This window comes from Dendrobates tinctorius, unplaced genomic scaffold (assembly GCF_039654945.1).
Source record: "Dendrobates tinctorius isolate UK_male_01 unplaced genomic scaffold, ASM3965494v1 ptg000069l, whole genome shotgun sequence".
Lineage (NCBI taxonomy): Eukaryota > Metazoa > Chordata > Amphibia > Anura > Dendrobatidae > Dendrobates > Dendrobates tinctorius.
In genome coordinates, this window is record NW_027361737.1 from 5,650,033 (window position 1) to 5,677,996 (window position 27,964).

A 27,964-nucleotide genomic window follows, 5' to 3' on the forward strand; every position below is an offset into this window, starting at 1 on the left:
ATTATCTCATAGATTTTTTAGTCTAAGGATGTGCATCATATAAATGGTGAGGTCACCATAAAACGACACAAAGTAGTCGTACCTTCGAGGGATTACACTAGGCTGAATTCTCACAACCAACAGTGAAGAAGTAACCAAAGATGTGTTCAGGAGGCTGTGCAAAGTGCTTGGGCATCACCCTCATCCCTCTCGCTATTCTTTCTGTTTTGGCAAATATTTTGCTTTTTTTCCCAGCTGGTAAAGTTGCAGAGAGCAATGATCATATCACAAAAGAAGTCTTTTACCTTGGAGGACTCTTGGGTTCTGGTGTTCTGGTGAGTGCACAACCTTAGTGTGTGTTAATTCTCACATTTTTCTGGGCCTTTGTTCATTATCATCTGCTTAATATTAATTCTCCTGAGAATATCCTAAAAAATGGTAATATACATATACAGATTAGCGTACATAACATCCTCCAAACATTAGTAACCATTGTTTTCTCGTTTTAGTTTTTTCTTTTTGCTGGAAATTTGGATAAAAATTACCTTCAGCCAACATTATTGGGGCTAAAATGAACAATTGAAATTGGATATTAAAGATTAGAATATTAAAGAGCCAGACGGCTCGCAGTACTAACTACTCCTTAGATGAATTACCCATAAAAGTTACAATCCTCATAATCAGCCTCGGCTCCTTCCGTTAAAAAATAGATACATTTTATTAATATGGATGTTGGCCAAAGTTCCCAATGAATTTTTCAGATGTTTGGAAACTGTCCTTAAATAGGTACATTTTTTTAGTCATTGATTTTATAGAGATTAGTATATAACATACTGGTATATATATATTTTAAGCCTTAACCTCTACATGCCATGGCCAATTTTCATTCTTGCACTTTCATTTCTCCTGTCCTTTCTTCCAAGAGTCATAACTTTTTTCCATCACCACATGAATAGTGATGAGCGAATGTGCTCGGACAAGGTATTATCCGAGCATGCTTGGGTGCTAGGCGAGCGTCTTCAGCATGCGCAAATAATGTGTTCAAATCCCCGCGGCTGCACGTCTCACAAACAAGCAATCATAGTATCATAGTAACATAGTTAGCAAGGCCAAAAAAAGACCTTTGTCCTTCCAGTTCCGCCAATATTCCGTAAGAATAAATCCCCAGATCTACGTCCTTCTAAAGAACCTAACACTGTAAGATACAATATTGTTACACTCCAGGAAGACATCCAAGTTTCTCTTGAACCCCTGGACTGAGTTCGCCATCACCACCTCCTCAGGCAGGGAATTCCAGATTCTCACTGCCCTAACAGTAAAGAATCCTCTTCTGTGTTGGTGGAAAAACCTTCTCTCCTCCAGACGCAGAGAATGCCCCCTAAATCCCTTCATGTTTTGCGGCTATCCAACAGCCACAGGAACATATTTTTCGAGCACACTGAAGACATTCGGTTAGCACCCGAGCATGCTCGCATAGCATGTTATCGGAGCACATTCGCTCATCACTACTTATGAAGACTTGTAGTTTGGAATGACATCATTCATTTTTTGATAGAAGCTACTGGAAATGGGAATAAATTCCAATTGCTGCAAAATGGTGAAAACAAACAATTTTACCATTGTAATTTTCTGTTTTTATAGCAGTCATTTTGCTGTAAAAGTGACTTGAAAACATGATGCTTCCGGTCAGTATGATTACGGCGATACCAAACTTGTATAGTTTTTTATTCATGTAGTGAAGAAAATGTCAAAGCATGTAGAAATAAAATTGCTTTGTGTTGCTATTTCCAGAGATTTGTACCTTTTTTTTTTTTTCTCGTTTTTCCATCAATGAAGCTGTGTGGGCTTTTTTTTTGTATGGCAACTCAAAGTTTTTATTTGCACCATTTTAGTCTGCATACAATGCTTATGCTTCATTTTCTTGCCTTTTTATGGGACAGTGACCGAAAAATGGCAATTCTGGTGTTTTAATTTTAATTTTTCTTTGCTTTACAGAATTTACCATGCAAGTCAGTTCCAGCGATACCAAATATGCTTGTTTTTATTTTTCCCTTCTTAATCGAGTTAAAGGAGGGTTAGTCATATGAATGGTTTTCTTGTTTTTTTTAGATTAAAACAAAAATATAGTTGAAATAAATGTGATAGATCACATATTCTATATACTTCAATGGTCTTTTATTGCATTTTATAATGAAATTGATGTGGGCTGAGCTTCATAGGACCAAAGTAGAAGTAACGAGGACTATGGCAACCTGAGATCATGGGTGCAGGGGTATAGGAGCTATTGCAGGCTTGCTCTGGCAAGAAATCTATTTAAATGCCGCAGTTAGTGATTGACAGCTGCATCTACATGATTAAACCACAACTCTCAAAGCTAGCTTTGGTTGTGGTTACAGGCACATGACGGCTGTATGATCCCAACTCCACATAAGCGGACTCAGGGGAGGACTTACTGCTTATTCTACAGTATGTTCTCCAAGTGGTTAATTACACCCCACATACAAAAAGGTTTTTTTATAGGTAGTTGAAGATCTGGTTTGGAGCCATCTAAGTTGTACTACCAGCATTGCTAAGCTGGAGTCATTTATACCCTTAGGCCGGGGTCACACTTGCGAGTGCAATGCGAGAAACTCGCGTGAGTCTCTCGCCTCAATACCCGACACTCCCACCGGCGGTTCAAACGCTGGTCCCGAGTGCCGGCGGCAGTGCCGGGTATCGATGAGAGAGACTCACGCGAGTTTCTCGCATTCCACTCGCAAGTCTAACCCCGGCCTTAGAACTCATACTCACTTGTGAGAGACTCGCACGATTCTCGTGTGAGTCTCTCGCATGAAAACCTGGCACTGCCGCCGGCACTCGGACTGGAGCGTGCAGCTACAAGTATTTCTATGCAGCCGCACGCTCCGGTCCCAGTGCCGGCAGCAGTGCCAGGCTTTCATGCGAGAGACTCACACAAGAATCGTGCGAGTCTCTCGCAAGTGAGTATGAGCCCTTAGACTCATATTCCTGGGTGTCAAAATATTATTGTCTTTTCACCCAAATAACTGTGCTAGATCTTGTATTTTGCAAGTTGGGTTGTATTTGTGCCATTTTGAGGTACGTATAACTATTACCCAGCTTTCATTAACTCTTTATAGGGAGAAAAACAGCAAGTGTTTATAACATTTGAAATTGTATGGCATAACAATAAGTTTTTACTTTATTCTGAGGATCAGTGCGATTTTGGTTTTATTACTTTTGTACAATAAATACACTTTTTTTCCCAGATTAAACCTTTGAGTAACCGAGATTTTAGGTTTCTTTTTAAACTTTTTTTCTAATTTTAATCAGTTAACTTCTTTATTTTATTTTATTTTTTACAATGTTTATCTCCCAACTTGACTTGACTTGAGACTTGATAATTTGATGCTTTGATTACATAGGTAATAAACTTGACAGTATCATATCCCCTACTGCTGCCTGTGACAGAGCCCAGTAGGCTTTGGTATAGGACAAACATGGATTGTTAGGTAAATTGCAATACCAATGAATTGGCATGCCATAATTGAGCTGCAATGGGCTCATGGGCTGCCATAGGAAGCGCACTGTATCTGACGCTTCATGCGCCACAGTCAGTCATATGAGAGGTTCAGCTGTTGGGATCTGTGTATACTGTATATTGCTCGTGCTCCTGTAGTAACCGTGCGATCACCATAATGTACATAGCAGTCACGGAGAACTAATAACCATGTAGTGTTAAGAGGTTAATAATGAGTTAAGTACTTTTGTATGTATGCACTTTACATCTCCATAACAAGCATTTAATATGTATGTCATGGAGCAAGTCTGAGCCCAGCCCAGACAAGGCAGATGCTGGCTGTGTTACATAGCCGGCATCTCTGTCTAAGAGCAGCAACCAGAATTACTGCCAGTGGCTGCTGTTAACCACTTACATGCCATTGTCAGTCTCACACCATCCTTATTGAAAAAATGACTAAGTATGGAATGGGCAAAGCAACTGTTAGGTGGATTCATATCTGGCTTAGTGACCAGACCAGAGTGGTTGTAAATGGCTGCACATCCAGTAGGAAGAATGTCTCAAGTGGGGTACCACAGGGCTCTGTCCTGGGCCCTATATTGTTCAACATCTTTATCAATGATTTAGATAGCTAATACTAGAGAAGAGAGAGAGGATTCAAAAAGATATAAATAAACTGGAGCAGTGGGCAGCAACTAACAGAATGGTTTTTAACAGGGAAAAATGCAAAGTACTACATCTGGGCTATAAAAATGAAAAAAATATATACAGGATGGGAGGAATAGGGCTAAGCAACAGCACATGTGAAAAAGACTTGGGTATACTAATAGATCACAGACTGAATATGAGTAAACAGTGTGATGCAGCATCAAAAAAGGCAAATGCAATTCTGGTATGTATTAACAGAAGCATACAGTCTAGATCACATGAAGTCATTATTGCCCTCTACTCCTCTTTGGTCAGACCTCATCTGGAATACTGTGTCCAGTTTTGGGCACCACATTTTAAAAAAGACATCAACAAACTGGAGCAAGTTCAGAGAAGAGTGACCAGAATGGTGACCAGTCTGCAAATCATGTCCTATGAGGAACGGTTACAGGATTTGGGAATTTTTAGCTTGCAAAAAAGAGGAGACTTATAACTGCCTGCAAATATCTCAAGGGCTGTCACATTGTAGAAGGATCATCTTTTTTTATAATTTGCACAAGGAAAGACTTGAAGCAATGGGATGAAACTGAATGAGAGGAGACACAGATTAGATATTAGAAAGAACTTTTTGACAGTGAGGGTGATCAATTAGTGGAACAGGCTGCCACGAGAGGTGGGATGATTTAGTGAATCCTGCATTGAGCAGGTGGTTGGACCAGATGACCCAGGAGGTCCCTTCCAACTCTACCATTGTATGATTCTATGATTGGTGGCTGCACAAATGGGTGTTTGTTCAGGCACTTATCGGCCCACTCATGATGTGATTGCAGGATGCTAATGTTTTGCCAAAGCAGCTGAGGGGTTGGCTTAAGGCCCCCGTTGCTGCAGTATCCATTCTTCTGTGAAATTCATTTACAGGCTACGCTTCATAGGAGACCATGATTTTTACTATATACTGGGGTATATCTGTATATGGTACAAGTGGTCAAATCATTGCAGTTTCAAGTCTGTTATTGGGAATAAAAATAAAAGTGAAAAGTAAAAAATGAAGCATAAAAGTTCAAATTACCCCTTTTGCCAGTGAAAAATAAAGAAATGCAAAATATAGTATGTAGTATGCACACCAAATGGTATCAATGAAAACACCAGCTCACCACACAAAAACAAAGCCTTCACACAGCGCCATTGACAGAAAAATTAAAAAAAAAACTAATGGGTCTCAGAAAGTGGCGACTAAAACCACATTTCTTATTTGTCTTACAAACTTCAGAATTTTTAAGTCACGAAAATAGTAAAAAGAATATCTAGTTTTGTCATCTCTATTATTGTACTGATTTTTATTGTACAATTAATGCCAAAAATAATGACATTTTAAAAACAATGTCGGAATTGCATTTTCTTCCACTATTTTGCCATTTTTACATACATTGTAAAATGAATTGTACCCTAACTTGTTCTACAAAAAAAAATCCCTCATACGTCAGTGTCGCCAGAAAATAAACGCTATGGGAGTGGAGGAAAAAAAGAGAAAATGCGAAAATGTCTGCATCCTTAAAGGCTGTGTGTCCATGAGAAAAAAACAATTGAGAGGTTTGTCACCGATCCGCAGGAGAATGCAATATATGTACATTTTATCTCTGATTTACATTGCAAAGGATGAAATCCATGGTGTGAAAGAACTGATATGCTAAGGATGCAGTGTGTTAACAAGTCCTTACATGTCTTTTTACCGTAGTAATTGGTATATATTAGCTCAATCAGTAGTAAACTAGTCTTTGTGCAGTGGGATGTTTGGGTGGTGGGCACATGCAAAAACAACTTTGTAGTAATGGTGATCCAAATGTAGAGCAACACCTACAGATGTGTGCATCATCATGTAACTAGGTGATTGCTGCAAAAGCCACTGAACATATATTTCCATTGACTTATTAAGCTGAATTTACTCCAAAATTTGGTTTCAAATCCCCTGTACCACCTCACCAAACGACTACACTGAGGAAGAGTTGGAATGAAGTGGTCAAAGTGGATTTTGCTCTCTTCAAAGTCTGTAAAGATAAGTAAATTTGCTGAGACACTGTTCGATTCTTTCACGCTATTTTCCCCGATGAAGCTGTTTTCATAGCGATACTCGTGGGGTTTCTCCTTACACACTCCATTTTGTCCATGTTTCATCTCTATGGACCCTTGTGAGTTTTCACTAGCGATGTCCTGGACATTGCCTTATATAATCTGACCCATGTTATTTGGGTCCTAATAGGTTTTATTCCTTTACTGATCGCATCCCTCCAAATACCATGCACCTTTTCCTTTTGCATTCTATTATTCGATCTACCTGACATTTATAGTTTAGGTTGCATGGACCCTGTCCTTTATTGTAGTGATCACCTTACCAATGGCATTACAGTAGGTTCCCCCGCCCCAAACAATTGGGTCTCTATTTCTTCAGGTAATATGGTATGATAATGTATGTGTCATTTGGTTAGAGGGGGACATTTATTCCTTATATATATTTTGGAGTATTTGTGTACACTAGACCTATAGCATTTGCCTTGTCTATTGTAGACCAGTCCCAGGGGTTATTTATTTTTGGTATCATCTGGTTTTAAATGTTATTATATGAGTGTACTCTATGATGTTCAATAAAGATATATCTTTTATATTTATTATTAGGTGTGCGCATCACGTATATATCTTGTCTTCCCCCTCTCCTTTTATAAATTTTTTGATACTGTACATGATGAAACGCCCTCGTCTTACTACTTTTGCAATTGGTGGTGCACCCTCCTTTGCTTACGTACCTGTTCGGCTGTCTTAGGCAGCACCGTAGATCTTGAGTGGATATGCAGTATTTTAGCTAATCTGAAACAGTCGCATTTAATTTCTCTTAAAGGGATCCCTGGTATGGAAGTCAGGGCAATTGCCTTCAAATGCTCTGGTACTGACCCCAGGCCTTGTTAGGACTGGCGGAATGCACCAAATAATAAAATAATAGTAGGTGCGTTCGCAGCCCGGGGTCCACCATGCAGAGGTGGTACACTGCTGCTAAGTCATGGCGGAAGAATTAAGTGGTGTGAAACCAGACACATGTGGGTTACGTCACCCAATGTGAACAGGGCGAACTCTGTTACTGCACAGAGCCGCACCACCGCTGAAAGTAGATACCGGAGCCTGTTAACTCACAGAGCTCGGCCAAAAGAGCGCACTGTGTACGACCACAGAACTCTACCCCAAGGACACGGGGTTAGAGTCCTTATAGGGCCACTGAACGCGTGGCGTCGCTGCCGCAAGCGCCGCTATAGACGCTGGCTATGGAGCACGTGCACTGAGGCGTGCCGAGTCCCTGGTGAGGCCAGATGCCTGACTCAACCTCAGACCTACCTAAGCCTGGGCGCTAGCAGGCTAGGCTGCACAACACATGCATACCAAGGGTAGGGGTTTCTTAATGAGTCATTCACCAGAGACATTCATACGTGCATACATCACTCACTCCACATAGTCTGTAAATACAGTCTATACTAGCGCATGGGCGAGCCACCATGCAAACCTTTTATAGCCACGGGCGTCCGGGACCTTCCTGGCTTCTCGGATGGGCCAATCCGAACACGAGCAGGACCTGAGCACGTGACCCTCGATCTCCAATGGGAGATCACTCCACGGGCATGCTAAGTGGCCCGACATGAGGACTTAGTCCCTGGAGAATCTCGCTGCTGAGCAGCATGCATTGTCATAGCTGTGCCAGAGGTGGCAGCAGCAAGCAAACCCAGGGAGTTGGCCTGGGCAGAGTGCCGGGACCGACGAATCTGCTGAGCAGGCTCTACTGCGGCTGAAGAAGAATGGGAGACTGCTGGGTGCAAGGCTCTGGATTCCTGCTGTGCAGTGGCAGGAACCCGATGCCTAACAGGCCTCTCTTTAAAGGGTTCTCCGGTATGGAAGTTAGGGTAAATCCCTCAGCGCTCTGATTCTCACGTCAGGCTTCTATTAAAGGGATCCTTGGAACGGAAGTGAGGGCAAATCCACTCAGAGCTCTGGTTCTGACACCAGGCCTCTCTTAAAGGGATCCCCAGTATGGAAGTTAGGACCATTCCACTCAGCACTCTGGTTCTGACTCCAGGCTGATGGGATGATGTGGGATATTAGTGGTAGTTGTCCGGTGGCTCTGGCTGATGGGATGATGTGGGATATTAGGAGTAGTAGTCCAGTGGCTCTGGCTGACGGGATAATGTGGGATATTATGGGTAGTGGGTAGTAGTCCAGTGGCTCTGGCTGATGGGATGATGTGGGATATTATGGGTAGTAGTCCGGTAGCTCTGGCTGACTGGATGATGTGGGATATTATAGTGAATGTGGCTATGCAGAATGGGCGGGGCTCTACACTCAGCTTTATATATATATATATATGTAGATATAATCATTATAATTTGTTATAACCAACCGTCGTTATTTACTATGCCCGGGCAGCGCCGGGCTATTCAGCTAGTCATATATAAAATATGGATAGTCAGACAGGTGTAATGACTGTAAATGTAATGAATCCAAATTTTAGGAGCTTAGTTTAGGGACCATTTCAAGTGGCATGACACTTGATAAGCAAGGAGAAGCTTATAGTTGCAATTATGTTGTATATATCCTTTTGATTGGTTGCTTAAAGGGTATCTGTCACCCCTTTTTTGAGATATCATATAATGATATCATTCAATTGTGTGTCACATAAGGATTCTCTTAGTACTTTTGCTTCCCCCTGACCCCGCACCTTTCATGCATAAATACCTTTTTTATATCGGTTCAGATGTATGTAAACTGCCGCGGTCCGGTCCGATGGGCGGGGCTTATTCACCTGCTCCCCCCCTCCCTGTCTTGCTCTATGCATTTCTTCTTGTGTAGAGCAAAACAGGGAGGGGAGGAGCAGGTGAAAAAGCCCCGCCCATTGGACCGGACCGCAGCAGTTTACATACATCTGAACCGATATAAAAAAAGGTATTTATGCATGAAAGGTGCGGGGTCAGGGGGAAGCAAAAGTACTAAGAGAATCATTATGTGAAACACAATTGAATGATATCATTATAGGAGAACTCAAAAACGGGGTGACAGATTCCCTTTAAGTGATCACCTACTTGCTGGATTAGTAGGGGGCCAACTGCTGGAACCCCAACAAATCCTAAGAATGTTGCCCTAAAAATGCCTGTGGTAGCCTTTTCTAGTTTTTGAATAGCCTTTTCTAGTTTTTGAATATCTCATCATCCTTATTTTTTGACATTTGGAAATTACCGATAAACCATGTCAATAGCGAGGTATACTTTTTAGGGTGTACTAAATAAATGAAAAGCTCAATGCCCCTTGTTGTCATAGGTTTAGTTTTTTACAGGAGCCACGATGGATCCCACCATTGACTTACAATAGTTTGGCCAGGTTTCCATTCACTTTTAGTGTCATAAGGGTAGCAGGGTACATCATTCTAGCCTTCTAAGAAGGTTTAGGTTTCAAAGAAATCAAAGAAGGTTTAGGTTTCTTTGTGTGATGGCTGAAGAATTAAAATGCATAAATGTGGTCAGTTCATCTATGAGAATGCAAATTCTCTGAGCCACTTAATCTGAAATACACAGTAGGATAAAATGGACAATAATAAGGAATATGGTTTTCTTTTTTCATTTATGTAGATGATTTTTCCAGCTCTAGTGTTTCTGGGTATGAAGAACAATGACTGCTGCGGATGCTGTGGTAATGAAAGTTGTGGAAAGAGATTTGCTGTAAGTATTCATATGGGAGCAAGAGATATTACTGTAGAGTATGAAACAATGGCATGGCAAAGCATAGGATAAAGGGAGAGACAATGGACAAGATTCATAAGAAAAAGGAACTTCTCACTGCATGTTATGCCCACAAAGGTAAGTCCTTGTCACTTGTGTAATGGCTGCTCTGGATTCCTCGCTGGCTCCGAGTCAAATCATGTCAACTATTTATAAAATCCAGCTCTACATAAAACCAACTCTTTTATTTGAAAGAATTAAAATAGGTACGAAAGTGCATGTCTACGATTAACGCGGTAACGCTCGAAACGCGTAAATAAAGAGGTTGATTTTATGGAGTGCCGGATTTTAACGTGCTGCATTCCTGTGCCTTTTTAGCTCACACATCCCCAAAACATCAGCGATCCACCTCCATGCTTTGCAGTAGGAATGGTGTTCTTTTCATCGTAGGCCTTGTTGACCTCTCTCCAAATGTAACATTTATGGTTGTGGCCAAAAAGTTCAATTTTAGTCTCATCACTCCAAATTACCTTGCTCCAGAAGTTTTGAGACTTGTCTCTGTGCTGTTTTGCGTATTGTAGGCGAGATATTTTGTGGCATTTGTGCAGTAATGGCTTTCTTCTGGTGACTCAACCACACCATGCAGCCTATTTTTCTTCAAGTGCCTCCTTATTGTGCATCTTGAAACGGCCACACCGCTAGTTTTCAGAGAGTCCAGTATTTCAGCTGATGTTATTTGTGGGTTTTTCTTTGCATCCCAAGCAATTTTCCTGGCATTTGTCACAGGTGAGGATGTTACCTTCAGTAGTCATTCAAATCCATTTGTCAATTTCTGAGCATGTTATGAGGCCAATCTCACCAGGGTATGTAAACTTTTGATCAGGGTCATTTGGATGTTTTGTGTTGTCATTATGATTTAAAAGGAGAAAACACAGTAGTTTGACAATAAATGGCTTCACCTAACCACTAACCATGAGTGGAGAAATAGTTTTGGTGTTATCATTCATATTCTCTGAAAAAAGGCCAAGAAAGCAAAAATTCTGCCGGGGTATGTACACTTTTGAGCACAGCTGTAGATGGCAAGTTTTTTAAGGAAATGACCCAACATGGAAGCAGAAAAAAATTCTGCCAAATGATGATAGATCTGCTACATACCCTGCACTGATTCTCCCTCTCTACATTTCATTTTTTTTTTGATTCAAGACCACATAAAGTTCTGTACATCATGGCTAGTCAGGGGCAAACATGCAATGTTAATTTTAGCTTGCAAGTAATTGTTGCTTTTTATTCCAGATGTTTTCTTCGATCATATTTGCTGCCATTGGATTTGCTGGAGCTGCGTATAACTTCATTATTTCTGCAGTTGCTATAAATAAGGGGCCAATATGTTACACAGAAAACAATACTTGGGAATATCCTTTCAGTGATGGGTATGTGTAAATTATTGTAAAAAAAAAATAATCTAAGGCTATCGTGTCATTTAGGCAGTTATGTTTTTCCATTTACTAACCCACAATGCATTCTCAACACCTAAGCTTTTTTCTGAATACCAGTTTTTTCTCTGTGTCTTTCTGTAATTCAGTGTGATACTTAACAAGTCAGTTTAGATACATCACATGGCATACAGGAATAGCAATATTGCGAAACGTCAGCCCAAATTGCTAATTGTTAGGCCCTGTTCACACAAGTTTTTGAATTAGCATATGTGAAAATAGGCAATTTTTTATATATCTTATTAGATTTTCTCTCCTATTGAATCAATCTTTCACTCTCATAATTGTAAGCAAAATCCAATGATCATAGTGGGTATATAATAATAATAAATAGAAAATACTAGAACTTCACACCCACAATAAGTGCAGACAGGGAAGGCCAACTGTAATATTGAGATAATAAACAAAGAACAAACACAGTCATAAGGTCACAATAAAACTAAAGAATTTATTGATACATAAAATACATACAGACAGACATATGCAAGTGGGGGCTAGAAGATGAAAGGGTTATTCAAACCGCATGTGTGAGGCCCAGGGTAGGTTGGTAGGAAGGCAGAAAAATAATAGTATCATGGCATAAGAATCATATATGCACAGTGGCAAAGTGAAAATAAATTACAGGTACAAGGCATCATCAAACAGTGCAAGTAACCGGCACAGAAGCCATATGTGCATAATAGCACAGAAGAGCCTGACAAGAATGAGAATCAACAATGCCTAAATATGGCCATAGAGTCAGGTGCATAAAGAACAAGTAGATGTGCTTAAAAAAACACAAGAGTTCAAGTACCTGTAAATAGAGTAGCCGCCTTCCTCCACATCCCACCCGCCCCGACGCGCGTTTCGGCGTGCCTTTATCAAGGGGCATAAGATACTAGGCATAGAGATGGTCCTTAAATACCCCCGGACCCGGAAGCCACCATTACCGCCGCGCGGCCGTCCGGTGACGTCACGAACGCGAGGACGCGCTCATGCGGGCAGCCGAGATCAGAGTCACGCGGGCCCCACGTGACCCGGAAGTCGGCGCACCGCTGAGCTGCGAGCCAGCGACTCGCGTCAGCAGAGGACAGACGCATTGGAATGGAAGGTCAGGACGCGCCATGGCCAGTACTGGCAGAAGGATGGGCAGACACCGGGAACATATAAACCATATAAAACCTACAACAACAAACATTGTGTATGGATGAAAGGTGCCATATAATACTGGAAATAGGATTATAAAATATAACACATTTGACAAAAGGGGAGAAAAAGGTATATCGTTCCACAATATAGCCTTAGACAAGGCTGATAATGATTTCCATACGGGGTACCATAACATACCCAAAGACATGCATACACAGTCCATAGAGATGGAAATAACAACCCCAGAATATACACAATGTAAGAGAAACAACCCCAAAATATAGTATAAGTGTACATGCATATGGCCAAGAGGACATATAAGCAAATATACAGTGATATAATTTTAGTAGGCAGCAATACATGTATCCAATTGTACATACAGTAAAGACATATTATTGTCAAACATCAAAGTATAAATACACAAAATTGTACAAGGAACCAAGATACATGATACATGATCCATATGCAAAACTATATACACTCACTGGCCACTTTATTAGGTACACCATGCTAGTAAGGGGTTGGAACCCCTTTTGCCTTCAGAACTGCCTCAATTCTTCGTGGCAGAGATTCAACAAGGTGCTGGAAGCATTCCTCAGAGATTTTGGACCATATTGACATGATGGCATCACACAGTTGGCGCAGATTTGTCGGCTGCACATCCCTGATGCGAATCTCCCGTTCCACCACATCCCAAAGATGCTCTATTGGATTGAGATCTGGTGACTGAGGAGGCCATTTGAGTACAGTAAACTCATTGTCATGTTCAAGAAACCAATCTGAGATGATTCGAGCTTTATGACATGGCGCATTATCCTGCTGAAAGTAGCCATCAGATGTTGGGTACATTGTGGTCATAAAGGGATGGACATGGTCAGCAACAATACTCAGGTAGGCTGTGGCGTTGCAACGATGCTCAATTGGTACCAAGGGGCCCAAAGAGTGCCCAGAAAAAATTCCCCACACCATGACACCACCACCACCAGCCTGAACCGTTGATACAAGGCAGGATGGATCCATGCTTTCATGTTGTTTACGCCAAATTCTGACCCTACCATCCCAATGTCGCAGCAGAAATCGAGACTCATCAGACCAGGCAACGTTTTTCCAATCTTCTACTGTCCAATTTCGATGAGCTTGTGCAAATTTTAGCCTCAGTTTCCTGTTCTTAGCTGAGAGGAGTGGTACCCAGTGTGGTCTTCTGCTGCTGTAGCCCATCTGCCTCAAAGTTCGACGCACTGTGCGTTCAGAGATGCTCTTCTGCCTACCTTGGTTGTAACGGGTGGCAATTTGAGTCACTGTTGCCTTTCTATCAGCTCGAACCAGTCTGCCCATTCTCCTCTGACCTCTGGCATCAACATGGCATTTCCGGCCACAGAACTGCCGCTCACTGGATTTTTTTTCTTTTTCAGACCATTCTCTGTAAACCCTAGAGATGGTTGTGCGTGAAAATCCCAGTAGATCAGCAGTTTCTGAAATTCTCAGACCAGCCCTTCTGGCACCAACAATCATGCCACGTTCAAAGGCACTCAAATCACCTTTCTTCCCCATACTGATGCTCGGTTTGAACTGCAGGAGATTGTCTTGACCATGTCTACATGCCTAAATGCACTGAGTTGCCGCCATGTGATTGGCTGATTAGAAATTAAGTCTTAACACACAGTTGGACAGGTGTACCTAATAAAGTGGCCAGTGAGTGTACATATATACACCCCCCAAAAAAGAAATTGTTGGAAACACAAGGGGGTTATTTTGACGGCTGTAGATGTAAGGAGCAATGTCATGTCAGTAACCGGCGTTGAGCGTCCATAGATATGACCAGACACGGGGAACAGTGCTCAGGAAAAAAACACCTAAAACATAACAAAAAACATATTAAAACCATATAAAATAAATGCATGCGGGAGAAAAACCAACACAGTGAAACGGCGACTAAAGAAATGGCGAGAAGCTGAGGTTCTCATTAAGTCCTAGTGGTTGGACAGTATCAAGAGTCCAAATCCATCTACTCTCTAGCTGACCAAGACGTTTGGACAGATTTCCACCTCTAATATTGATGTCCAAGACATCAATTCCCCGTACACGTAAAAGATCACTGTTACATTGATGGAACAGCTTGAAGTGTTTGGGAATAGTTTTGAGGGTGGTTGTTTCATCGTGACCGTTGGTGGCCTGGATACCCAAAACGTGTTCTCTAATTCGGACTTTAAGTTGTCTAGTTGTCATCCCCACATAGATTAAACCACATGGGCAAATGGCAAAATAGACAACGTATCTAGTGGTACACGTAATCCGTTTTTTAATTCTGAAATTTTTAGTACCACCAGAATTGAAAAAATCATCACATCTATCCACGTTAGGGCAAGCCACACAGCGGCCACAAGGAAAGCAACCACCCCCAAAAGAAGCGGTATCCAGAAACGTTTGTGGCTGTGACCCCACGTGGTGACTCCTAGTCAGGAGATCACGTAGGTTCTTAGCACGTCTAAAAGTGATCATTGGACGTTGAGGCAGAAATTTCTTAATTATAGGATCTACTTGTAGAATAGGCCATGCCCTTGTTAATGCGGCCCGAACACGATCTGAGCATGGATGATACCTAGTGATGAATCTACATTGATTCTCACCCTCAGGTGACCTAACCTGTTTTTGATATAGAAGATGGTTACGATTAGAGTACTTGGCCCTATGATAGGCCTTCTTAATAATCCTCCTACTATACCCACGCTCCAGGAAGCGTAGCCTTAATTCCTCCGCCCGCCTTTCAAAATCTACGTCCGACGAACACAACCGTCTCAAGCGAAGAAACTGACCTATCGGTATGGATGCTATCATATGGTGTGGGTGGCAGGATGAGGCGTGTAATAGTGTGTTAGTAGAAGTTGGCTTACGGAAAATGTCCGTATTAACATTGCCACTCGTGTCTTTAAAGATGGAGACATCCAAAAAGTTAATTTTAGTACTATCCCATTCACAGGTCAAGGAGATATTCAATTCACTACTATTGAGGCACTCAATAAATTGCACAAGGTCGATGGACGTGCCTTGCCAGACGAACAGGATGTCGTCGATATACCGCGTCCAAAAGGGGACACGGTCTATCGACACCATCCGGTCCGACTGGAAGAGGTCCCTCTCCCACAGCCCCAGGAACAGGTTAGCATAGGCCGGCGCAAAGGCCGCGCCCATGGCTGTCCCCTGGAGCTGCAGGAAAAAGGACCCCTTAAACACAAAGAAATTGTGCGTGAGGGTGAATTCAAGCAGTTCCAGCAAGAGTCCCTTCAGACCACTCGACAAATTAGAGGTTTGAAGAAAAAACCGCACCGCGGCAATGCCATCTTTATGTCTGATATTCGTATATAGGGATTCTACATCCGCTGAAACTAGCAAGGATTCACCCTCAAGGCATAGGCCATCGACCTTGCGCAAAAGTTCCCCTGTATCCTTCAAATAGGAAGGGAGAGTAATAACAAGGGGCTGGAGGTGGAAATCGATCCAACGATTGACGTGCTCCAAGAAGTTACCCCTCCCTGACACAATAGGCCGACCAGGTGGCGATCTCAGATCCTTATGGACCTTCGGCAATAAATAGAATGTGGCCACTGTGGGCTCACTAATCAGTAGTGCCGAAGCCAGCTCCTTGGTGATAATGCCATCCCGTGTTGCCCTATTAATGATACTCTCCAATTGATTAGAATATGCGCAAAGGGGATTATACGTCAGTTTTTTATAGCAAATGCTATTGTTCAACTGGCGATAAGCTTCCTTCTCATATAACTTAGTTGGCCACAGGACGACATTACCATCTTTATCGGCCGGCTTCAGCACCACATCCGGAAGATTCTGAAAATATCTAAGTCTAGCACGTTCCTCCCTGGTCAAATTATCATCCCTAATAAATTTAGGGATCTGAGAGAGTTCACGAGTCACCACCTGAACGAAAAGGTCAACACTAGTGCAAGTAGCCAGGGGGGGAAACTTCTTGGATCGTGGACGGATAGATGGGGGATCTTACCTCCCTCATGTTCCACCGCCAGCTCCTCCAAGGCTCTCAGGGCCTTTTGTTCCTCCTCTGTGGGGAAAAGAACATTGTTAACATCATTAAAGAAATGCCTCTTTAGCAGTAGTGACCTGGCAAACACGTTTAAATCCTTAATAGTGGCAAAAGTATTGAATTCCGGAGTAGGTGAGAATGAGAAACCCCTACCCAAAAGAGACAGGTCGGAGGGGGATAATATATAATGACTAAGGTTAATTACCCTATTATCCCTTTTATCAAAGCCAGTTTGATGACCGTGTTGCCTTCTATAGGGGTGGTATGAATGGTCCCTCAGGCGTGCTGTACTAGAAGAAGTAGACAGATCCGACTGTCCACTTGTAGATGTAAGTGAAGTATTAGATGGTATACGAGGTAGATTTGGGTAGGCTTTCTTCCATAAATAGACTTTATTGCTCTGATAGTCCTTTACATCCCTGTTATATTTAGAGAATTGAGTCTCCTGGATTTTCTTAGCGAGACCATCAAGGGATTTCTCCAACTCATTATTAAATTGTTGCAACTTCTCCTTAGGACAATCATTATCCAGACCTATTTGTGTGTCATCAATAAGTTTATCCAGTTCACTAATATTCGTGCTATTCAAATTAATCAAAAGCTGCATAAGAATAAAGGAGCAGCCATTACAGGCTTCCTCCCATTTCTTAACAAATACATCATCTTCTACGGGGAAGGTAGGAGTTACACGAATCCTTAGCCCTCTAGAAATCATTTTATTCGAAAGATATTTCTCTAAAAACATTTTATTCCACCAAAGCCTAGAACGTCTGATTACTGAATTCTTAATAGTCATCAGCCTTTCGTCAAAACCAGAGCCGCCAATCAACTGTGTACCAGCTCCACCGGCACTGAAAGTCTGATCCATTTGGTTGAGCCATATTTTCTCTTTGGCTCGGTAGTCCATTTCATTGGATGGAACACCTGTGCATAACACAGCAAGATATACATATAAGCAAAATCCAATGATCATAGTGGGTATATAATAATAATAAATAGAAAATACTAGAACTTCACACCCACAATAAGTGCAGACAGGGAAGACCAACTGTAATATTGAGATAATAAACAAAGAACAAACACAGTCATAAGGTCACAATAAAACTAAAGAATTTATTGATACATAAAATACATACAGACAGACAAATGCAAGTGGGGGCTAGAAGATGAAAGGGTTATTCAAACCGCATGTGTGAGGCCCAGGGTAGATTGGTAGGAAGGCAGAAAAATAATAGTATCATATAATAGTATCATGGCATAAGAATCATATATGCACAGTGGCAAAGTGAAAATAAATCACAGGTACAAGGCATCATCAAACAGTGCAAGTAACCAGCACAGAAGCCATATGTGCATAATAGCACAGAAGAGCCTGACAAGAATGAGAATCAACAAGGCCTAAATATGGCCATAGAGTCAGGTGCATAAAGAACAAGTAGATGTGCTTAAAAAAACACAAGAGTTCAAGTACCTGTAAATAGAGTAGCCGCCTTCCTCCACGTCCCACCTGCCCCGACGCACGTTTCGACTTTACTTTTAAGTTACTTTTTATGGCGATGATGATTGCATTGCTATATGTGAATGTTACATGCAATTTTTATCTAAACACTTATTGATAACAATTATATATCATTTATTTTTTTAGGGATTATTTAAAAAATCATACCTTATGGGAGAACTGTAAAATATACCAACCCGATAAGAGTAAGCTTAACACGGAAATCATCATCACCTGGAATTTGACCCTCTTCTGCATCCTCCTAATATTGGGTCTGGCGCAAGGTGTTCTCTGTGCAATCCAAGCTGTCAATGGTCTAATTGGGACAATCTGCGGGGACTGCAAGTGCTGCGGATGCTGTGGAGTAAGTTGAAACCCTACAATTATTTCCATGGTTAGAAAAGGTATCTCGAAGCAAAAAACATGATATGTGATGGCAATAAGGTTTTTTTTGCTCATGGTCTAAAAATATAGCACCATACGTTTTTGTGTCCAAAAATAGTATTGGAATCATACGATGAAAAATATGAAGCATGTTTTACCAAAGGGAAGGATTAGGACAACCACACTAAGAACATGTATGATGCACAGCTGCAGCCAGGTACGGACTGAGGCTAAAATTCAGCCCTGGCATTTGAAGTCACACAGTCCATGGTGTCCCCATCCCCAAGCACCAAAAGGGATATATTACTAACTAGCTGAAGAGCCCGGCGTTGCCTGGGCATAGTAACCAACTGTGGGTAGTTATAACAAATTATAATGATTATATTGCACATAAAAACCATACATCTAATCCTATCCTGTGTGATACTGACTGCTGAGCCGTGTATCTAATCCTATTCTGTGCGATACTGTCTGCTGAGCTGTGTATCTAATACTATTCTGTGTGATACTGTGTGCTGAGCTGGTATCTAATCCTATCCTGTGTGATACTGACTGCTGAGCCGTGTATCTAATCCTATCCTGTGTGATACTGACTGCTGAGCCGTGTATCTAATCCTATCCTGTGTGATACTGACTGCTGAGCCGTGTATCTAATCCTATCCTGTGTGATACTGACTGCTGAGCCGTGTATCAAATCCTATCCTGTGTGATACTGGGCTCCCCCTGCAGTCTGTGTCAGAGGGTGGTCTGGCACGGTAATAAATTGTGTTATTTGCAGCTTTACAGAAGGATGATAACATCATAGAAATGATAAGAATAATAGGCCTCAGTTACCACAACTGTCTACAAAGAAAACTGTTGCTGATAGCAACCAATCACAGCTCATTTTTCATCTTTTAAACAGCTCTGGGACAGCGGGGCGAGTTTTGAGTGGCGACTTTTGTGTTTCAACTTTTATGTGGCGAGGTTGGTGTATGTGTGGTGAAAGGTGTGCTGAGGATGGTATAGGTGTTGAAGCACGTGGTAGTGTGTGGCGCATTTTGTGTGTATGTTCATATCCCTGTGTGTGATGAGTATCCCATGTCAGGGCCCCACCTTAGCAACTATACGGTATATACTATTTGGCGCCATCGCTCTCATTCTTTAAGTCCCCCTTGTTCACATCTGGCAGCTGTCAATTTGCCTCCAACACATTTCCTTTCACTTTTTCCCCATTATGTAGATAGAGGTAAAATTGTTTGGTGAATTGGAACGCGCGGGGTTAAAATTTCGCCTCACAACATAGCCTAAGACGCTCTCGGGGTCCAGACGTGTGACTGTGCAAAATGTTGTGGCTGTAGCTGCGACGGTGCGGATGCCAATCCCGGACATACACACATATATCATATGCTGGCCAGCAGCGATGCGTGCTGGCCAGCAGGAGACCAACGATCAAAAAAATGTCCAGGCCATTCAAGCACGATCAGCGATACCCGGCAGGGAGGCCGGTCACTGACAAGTGTCACAGCGATCTCGCTGGTGAGATCGCTGTTGCGTCACAGGGGCTTAAGAATGTAACAGACAAGGCGGCCCACAACCAGAAAGGCCCTTCTGGCATTGCCACAATTGCCAGATGGCCAGTCCTGCCCTGGCTACAGCTCTCACTTTCACAGTCAGCGCAGGCATCAAGTAAAGTGTTTTAGGCTACAAACCCACGATGAGTATTTATTACGCTTTTGATGCTGTGTATTTTTGCTGTGGCTAAAACAAAGTACTAACAAAGTGATACAATTTATAGAAATCTCGTGCCCTCTGTGCTTTTTTACGCTGTGTAAACTGACCTGCGGTACGTGTTTCCAATCCGCAGCATGTCAATTTCTCTTGCGGGTACGCAGTCTCCCCATAGACTTGTGGGTCGCCCTCCCAGGGCTGTGGGATACTCGGTACCGGGCAGGTGTCAGGGGGACGTGCTGCGGTGGCGGTGACCCGGTCCGTGGCCCTGGGCGCCCAATAAAATGGTGGTGGTTTAATGTAATAGTTTATATGGATAGTTCGTGACGCCACCTGTGGTGTTCGGCAAGTGTAGTGTTAAGCCAACGCTGCGTGCAGATCTGCTGGGACTGATGGCATAGTGCAGCAAAGACGGTGTAGCTCCCCACAGGTGGAGCTGTAGTCCCAGGGCAGTGTAGGTGTGCTGTTGGAGGAGAGGTGCGAGCAGTGTGGATGTTGGCACCCAGATGTAGCGGTGCTGAAGGTGTGAACGCACAAATGATTGGAGGACACCAGGGCTTGCAGTTTCAAAGCTTTACTCACAGTTCGTGGTACACACTGGTGCCTGCCTCCGTGCCGTGTCCTCCGGGGCAGAGACCCAGCCAACCTCCAGGCAAGATAGGATTCTCCCCTGCCAACACTCCGCCAATGAGTGCCTTCCTGAATGACTCCTCCAATGCGCTTTTAATGGTGAAGCACTCCAGTACTTAGTTACCCTGGAATGCCTCCTGACAGATGTTCCTAGAACCTCACTTGTGTGACAGACAGCTGTAGCCTGCTCGGGGACCTCCTGGATCCCGGCTCTCTATTCGTGTTGCTGTTGTGTCCCAAGTCTTAGATGGGAGTAGTGCATTTACAGCCAGCTACTCCACCGGTGTCTGATGCAGAACCATAAGTGTCCATACAACCTCGGGGACCAGGCCCCGGCCTTGCGCTGAGAACCTATAGGCAGGGTTTCTCTCTCAACCCACGTCTCCTCTCTGTTCTCTTCTCCTTCATTCCGTACTTGTCTTTCTCACTTTTATGGAAGTGCAGGTTACAGTTCTACATCTCTCTCTTTCTCTCTCCTTTCCCATGCCAGCTGGCTCAGATCACTGAGGCAGCTGCAGCACTCTTTCTTCCCAGACCAGTCCTCAGACTCTCCTGACTGACTGTCTTCCTCTCCCAGCCTCCCCGGCTGACTGACCTCTTCTCTCTCACTCTCCTGAGAGACTGAGCCGTAATTCTACACTTTCCCACTCTTTTATATCTTTCTCCACCCACCTCCCAGCACATCTCGTGTTACGAAGCAAGGACCCACGAAAGGTGCTCTGCTACCCTCTGAGCTAAGAGCCGCAATGTGGCCCTGCTGAACTATCCTGTGTGTGGGGTGCAGGTGTTGGAGTGTGGCAAGGAGTTCCCACCTTACCTGGATGGTGGGGCACTACACCTTAGGAGAAGGTGTAGTACCTCTGTGGCGACTGAGCCTCAGGGGTGCCACATACCCCCCCGTTAAACACAGCACATCCGCGGGCTGCAAGGTAAACAAAGTTGGCAGCAAAGAAACATACAAAAATTTTGTAATGCAGAACAAACTTTTCTTATACTAAACTTCCTAGTATAGGAGGTACTCATTCTTGAACGTTATCAACAATTCTTATCTAACTATCTAAAATTTTTAATTCTAAGCGCAGTTCTCAATTCAAAGTGCTATTCTTCTGTAACACATTTTCTCTTACTCTGTCAATTTACTCTTCTAGATGCAAGACGCTGACCGCATATACCTGGTCCGTCACCTGTCACTTTCAATTCTTTATTCACATTGCTCATCTCTATATCAGACATTCCTAATTTTCCTATAAAAGCCATTTCTCTGTTACTAATATTCTTATAAAACACATTATCAAATACTTTTCAATATAACATTTAAAAGATTCTTGTAAGTGCTGGACACCGCTCGCAGCCGGGATTTCTTGCAGTGTCCTTTGAGGTAGACATCATTCTTCGAAAAGTGTCTATGCAAAATACTATCTGCGCAAAGTGTCTTTATGTAAAACATTATCTTTGCAAAGTGTTCTATGTAAAACCAAGAGAGAGCACCTAAAGAGGTGCAAACTATTTACAATAAAGTTTTGGATCATACAGCGTCCATGATCTCCTCAGTTCTAATCAGAAAACAACGCTGCCAATCAAAAACTAGGCAACCATGATGAAAAATAGAAAAAATAGAAAAAGGCACAACTGGTGCAAACAAACCCTCCTGGGTAGCGAGATTTGTAGAATTTCTTTTGAGACTAATGGTGGTCCCCTCCTGGGGTTCTGGAACTGGAACCGTTACCAGATGTAGTGTCTTCTTCTTGATTCTGGTTTCTGGCTAACCGCATGTATTCTGCCTCTTCAGGGATAAGGTTGACAGCTGCCTGTGCGGATACTGTGGTAGCTAATGAGTCTGTTGCTTGGGGCTCTTCAGGGGTTGCAGCCTGGATCTCTGCTGTCAGCGATTTGGCCAGAGCAGCAGCGGGTACTGATAGATGCTGTTCCGCGATTGCAGGGGGTATCACAGCAAATGATACTACGGCCGGCGGTTGCGGGTATAAGGCAATTCGGTGGCCACCCGCGGATGTCGGACCGTTTCTGTCTGCGGGTGCGGCTCCCAACACCAGGATCATAGCAGGAGCAGTCATCATACCTGCTACCTCCCGGGGCTGTTCCTGCTCCTGCGGCGGCACTGGATCGCGAATGATGGCAGTCGCAACCCCCAGGGTTGTCTGTTGTACGGCCGGTAGCTGCATCCGTCCCGGCTTAGGGCCAGGACAGGCCGGCAGGAGCCTGCACGGCCACGCCGGCTTCGGGCTGGGACTCCACTCCCGTCCCACAATCTCCGGGACTCTCATGTATCTTCTCCTGGCAGGCCACATCCCATGACAGCACCGACCTGGATGCAGCGGCGGGCGCTGTAAAAGGTACCGGAGCGGCGGTACGCTCCGCGAGCACTGCCTGGGGGAGGGCGGCTTCTCACCGCCATTTTCTTCTGGCCTCCGCGCTCCTTCCTTCATGGCGTTCTGGCATTCTTCCTGCCTCGGCCCCTTTCCCGCCACTGGCTTCTTCTGCCCCTCCTTCCGGGGGCGGCGTCTTCTTCCAGCGCCTCCATACCAAGCCAGTATACGAACCCCTCGGGGGGTGGGCCATGTAGCTGTCACATAATAATTCAGGCAGGGAAGGCCCAATACTCTTCGCGGTCTTTTCTTAGGACCTCCCATCTCTTCACGCCCTTCTTCTCCACACCAGCGGCCATTTCTAATGTCCATTTTGCAGTCTATCAAATTAGGTCTTCTACACATTTTCAAATATTCAAAGTCCAATAAACTTCAGGTGCACAGAACCCGATGGTATCGGGTCTCATCATCCTGTTCGTGATGCCAAAATTGGGTCGCCCTCCCAGGGCTGTGGGATACTCGGTACCGGGCCGGTGTCAGGGGGACGTGCTGCGGTGGCGGTGACCCGGTCCGTGGTCCTGGGCGCCCAATAAAATGGTGGTGGTTTAATGTAATAATTTATATGGATAGTTCGTGATGCCACCTGTCGTGTTCGGCAAGTGTGGTGTTAAGCCAACGCTGCGTGCAGATCCGCTGGGACTGATGGCATAGTGCAGCAAAGATGGTGTAGCTCCCCACAGGTGGAGCTGTAGTCCCAGGGCAGTGTAGGTGCACTGTTGGAGGAGAGGTGCGAGCAGTGTGGATGCTGGCACCCAGATGTAGCGGTGCTGAAGGTGTGAACGCACAAATGATTGGAGGACACCAGGGCAAGATAGGATTCTCCCCTGCCAACACTCCGCCAACGAGTGCCTTCCTGAACGACTCCTCCAATGCGCTTTTAATGGTGAAGCACTCCAGTACTTAGTTACCCTGGAATGTCTCCTGCCAGATGTTCCTAGAACCTCACTTGTATGACAGACAGCTGTAGCCTGCTCGGTGACCTCCTGGATCCCGGCTCTCTATTCGTGTTGCTGTTGTGTCCCAAGTCTTGGATGGGAGTAGTGCATTTACAGCCAGCTACTCCACAGGTGTCTGATGCAGAACCATAAGTGTCCATACAACCTCGGGGACCGGGCCCCGGCCTTGCGCTGAGAACCTATAGGCAGGGTTCCTCTCTCAACCCACGTCTCCTCTCTGTTCTCTTCTCCTTCGTTCCATACTTGTCTTTCTCTCTCTTATGGAAGTGCAGGTTACAGTTCTACATCTCTCTTTCTCTCTCCATTTCTGTGCCAGCTGGCTCAGATCACTGAGGCAGCTGCAGCACTCTTTCTTCCCAGACGAGTCCTCAGACTCTCCTGACTGACTGTCTTCCTCTCCCAGCCTCCCCGGCTGACTGACCTCTTCTCTCTCACTTTCCTGAGAGACTGAGCCGTAATTCTACACTTTCCCACTCTTTTATATCTAACTCCACCCACCTCCCAGCACATCTCATGTTACGAAGCAAGGACCCACGAAAGGTGCTCTGCTACCCTCTGAGCTAAGAGCCGCAATGTGGCCCTGCTGAACTATCCTGTGTGTGGGGTGCAGGTGTTGGAGTGTGGCAAAGAGTTCCCACCTTGCCTGGATGGTAGGGCACTACACCTTAGGAGAAGGTGCAGTACCTCTGTGGCGACTGAGCCTCAGGGACGCCACACTTGCATTAGTTGCGGAAAATCCGCAAGTAAAAAGTATCGTGGTAATGAATTTAAATACCTCGGAATATGGGTATCAATGCCTATATCTAGATTTCTCGAATTAAACCTGGATCCTTTATTAGTTAAACTTAAAGCCAAGATGACAGCATGGTGTAAACTAGTATTGTCAATAGTAGGGAGGACGAACCTACTTAAAATGATAATGATGCCTCAGTTGGTGTATATTCTCCATAATACCCCGGTGTGGATCCCAAAGAGAAGATTTTATAAAATTAATACTATTTTTAGGGAACTAATTTGGGGGAAAAAACAAGCAAAACTTAAACTGGAAGTGCTCCAAAGGGGGAAGGAGGGCTGGCGGCACCAAACCCATGGATATACTTTATAGCAACGCAAGGGCAGCACTTCAGAGGTTGGCAAGAGGAGGGAAATTTAAATGTTATGGGAAAAATTTTGGCCCAACTGACCAATAAAAAAATATTAATACAGAGTCTGGAGGCGGGATGCTTTGTGAGTCATGGAAAAGGACTACCTACTTTTAGGTTAATGCATAAAATATGGCAAAATATTAAGAGTCTCAGAGGAATTGGGGAATTGACGACATACACGCCTATTTGGGATAATGCAAGCCTATCAGAACTGTGTAAATTGAAGGATTTTGGTGATTGGGAGAGGAAAGGATTGCAATATATGTGGCAGTTACTGGAGGGGACGGAAATCAAGCCATTTTCTGTATTAAAAGAGGAGTTTGGGCTCTCGAGCAGCGGGGAGTTTCGATACCTCGGTCTCAGGCATGCATTCCAGGCACAGAAACATATGACACATATGACGGTACAAAAAGATGTTGTGTTGGATTATGTGTGCGCATCTGGGGGTACGAGGGGAGTTATTTCCACCATTTACCGGGACCTATTGTACTCCCACATGATTAGGTTTCCCCTAAAGGCAAAAGCTAAATGGGAGAGGGAAGTGGGACAGATAGAAGATGAAATATGGGACACTATATTAGAATATATACCCAAACTTTCATTGAGTGAACCGGGTAGGATATCGCAGCTGTACATCATACATAGAACGTATAAAACCCCGGAACTTATGGAAAAAATGGGCCTGAGGGACAATGCGGAATGTCCAAGATGTAGAGTTGAGCCCGCGGGAATGTTACACATGCTCTGGTCCTGCCCAAGACTCTCTTCATATTGGGGGGAGGTTATTGAACAAATTGAGAAGATATACCAATGTGGAGTGGGAAGGGACCCCATAACGTGTGTGTTGGGGTATGTGGAGGAAGTGTCTGTGGGAAATGCATATAAGCCAATTATAGCAAAACTTTTATATGTTGCCCGTAAACCATAGTCTTCTCCAACAGATGGTATATTACATTAGAAGCATTGCTTATCTCTGCAATACAGAAGGCACACATCTACAACAGTTTCACTGCACTCATGGAAAAAATATCATTCACACCGACTATGCTAAACATGAGCCACACTGGTTTCCGTAAGTATGGAACCTATACTTCATGGCCTGTCCCACCAACTCATGTCAACTGGGAAATCTGGACTTCAGATTCGTTGGTTGCGTTTAATGCCTCAGAGAACGACTTGTAGCTGAACCATTGATCGTGCTTCATAAATGGTCTTGTCCTACATGTGCCCTTAAAGCTGCATATTTTATTGAATTGTACAGCACTTAAGGTTGATGTATTAACTTTTTCTATTCTTGTTCACAGAATGATGGACCCGTTTAACGTAATTATATTTCATCACTCCCCTCAAAAAATGTGACCCACCAAAAGGAAGACGAATGGAGAGTTCAGATAACTTTGACTGTACTTTCTTTTGTAAAAAAAAAAAAATAAAGATAAAAAAAGTAAAACTTTATAAAACGAATAAATCACAAGTGTATGATCCACATCATATTTAATACTCAGTCATTCATAGCAAGGGATGTAAAGTTGTTTGTAAAATGGGTTTTGCCATTGGCATTGCTGGCTGCAACTTGGATTATTTTTCTACTACAGAACTTGTATTTCAGGAACCCTCAAAGTGAATGAGCGGCTGGATAACAAAAAGCTGTGAGCATTTCTCTTAGTGCAAAAGCCATTTTTTACTGGCGTACCTGCTCTTGTAATAAATATGGGTCCAACTAGGGACAAATCACAACACTCAGGCAGATTTACTGAACAGACGTGAACCACTGAACAGATGTGTGCCATTTTACTGCAAAACAGCACAAATTTATGGAGGAATACAGCAAGTATTCTGGTCAGAAAGAGACAAAATATAAACAGATCATGTCACTGAATAATTCAAAAAATTTGATTCACAGAATTATCAAAGCCTATAATTCTCTGGAAAATATCTGTGTACCACATTTTGAGCTCTGTAACGCAAATAATAGCCTTTTTAATATCCAACTGACTTCAACCTAACTGGCTAGTGGGAAATAGTTGGTAACCAGAAGTAACCCACAGTGTATTTAACATAATATTTAACTGCAGTATAAAACTTTGTAGGCTACTTAAATTTTGTAAACGGTCTAAAAATTATCCCTTTTGAGGGGAGTATGTGCATGCATTGCTGCTTTTTATTGGCAGGCAGTATAAATAGGAGAAGCCATGGCATTTTCACATGGTTGGATGCAAAAATTATTCTTGTTTGTATGGTAAAAAGAGCTTTGTACTTTGCTAAATGAAGAAGTGATAGCTTTTTCATAAGCTGTCCAAAAATTATCCCTTTAATCAGGAAGCCAAAACAGGTACACTGTTTTGAATGTAAAGCTGTAATGATCTCTCAACTACAAGTGAAAGAATAATATAATTTTGGGCAGTCTGCAACTGATTTGCTAATCATAAAATGATTTTGCTTTTTACGAAGTCTTCCAAAAATTATCCCCTATTTTCTGGAGACAAAAATTTCTTAACAAATTTTGAAAATTATTTACGGATCAAGTTTAAAGAATTTTAGTTTGATAATTATGTAAAATTATTAATCTATCACAATCCTGATTAGGGTGCTGCTAGGAAAATTCAACCCAAATGCATTCACAATAATATTTAATTTCCTGCAAAATTAGAAAGAAGGTGAGTTTGTTGTACTGAAACATTTCTGTGGGTAATA

The 27,964-nt window shown here is 43.1% G+C and overlaps 1 protein-coding gene across 1 annotated transcript; it reads left to right on the top strand.

Moving 5' to 3' along the window:
* The first annotated feature begins 60 nt into the window (after positions 1-60).
* Positions 61-26,758, top strand: LOC141095193 (transmembrane 4 L6 family member 4-like). Its single transcript, XM_073581071.1, has 5 exons — positions 61-314; positions 9,799-9,888; positions 11,182-11,318; positions 18,209-18,425; positions 26,575-26,758. The coding sequence occupies exons 1-5, from the start codon at positions 141-143 to the stop codon at positions 26,590-26,592; spliced, it is 636 nt and encodes a 211-aa protein (XP_073437172.1). The 5' UTR covers positions 61-140; the 3' UTR covers positions 26,593-26,758.
* The last annotated feature ends 1,206 nt before the right edge of the window (positions 26,759-27,964 follow it).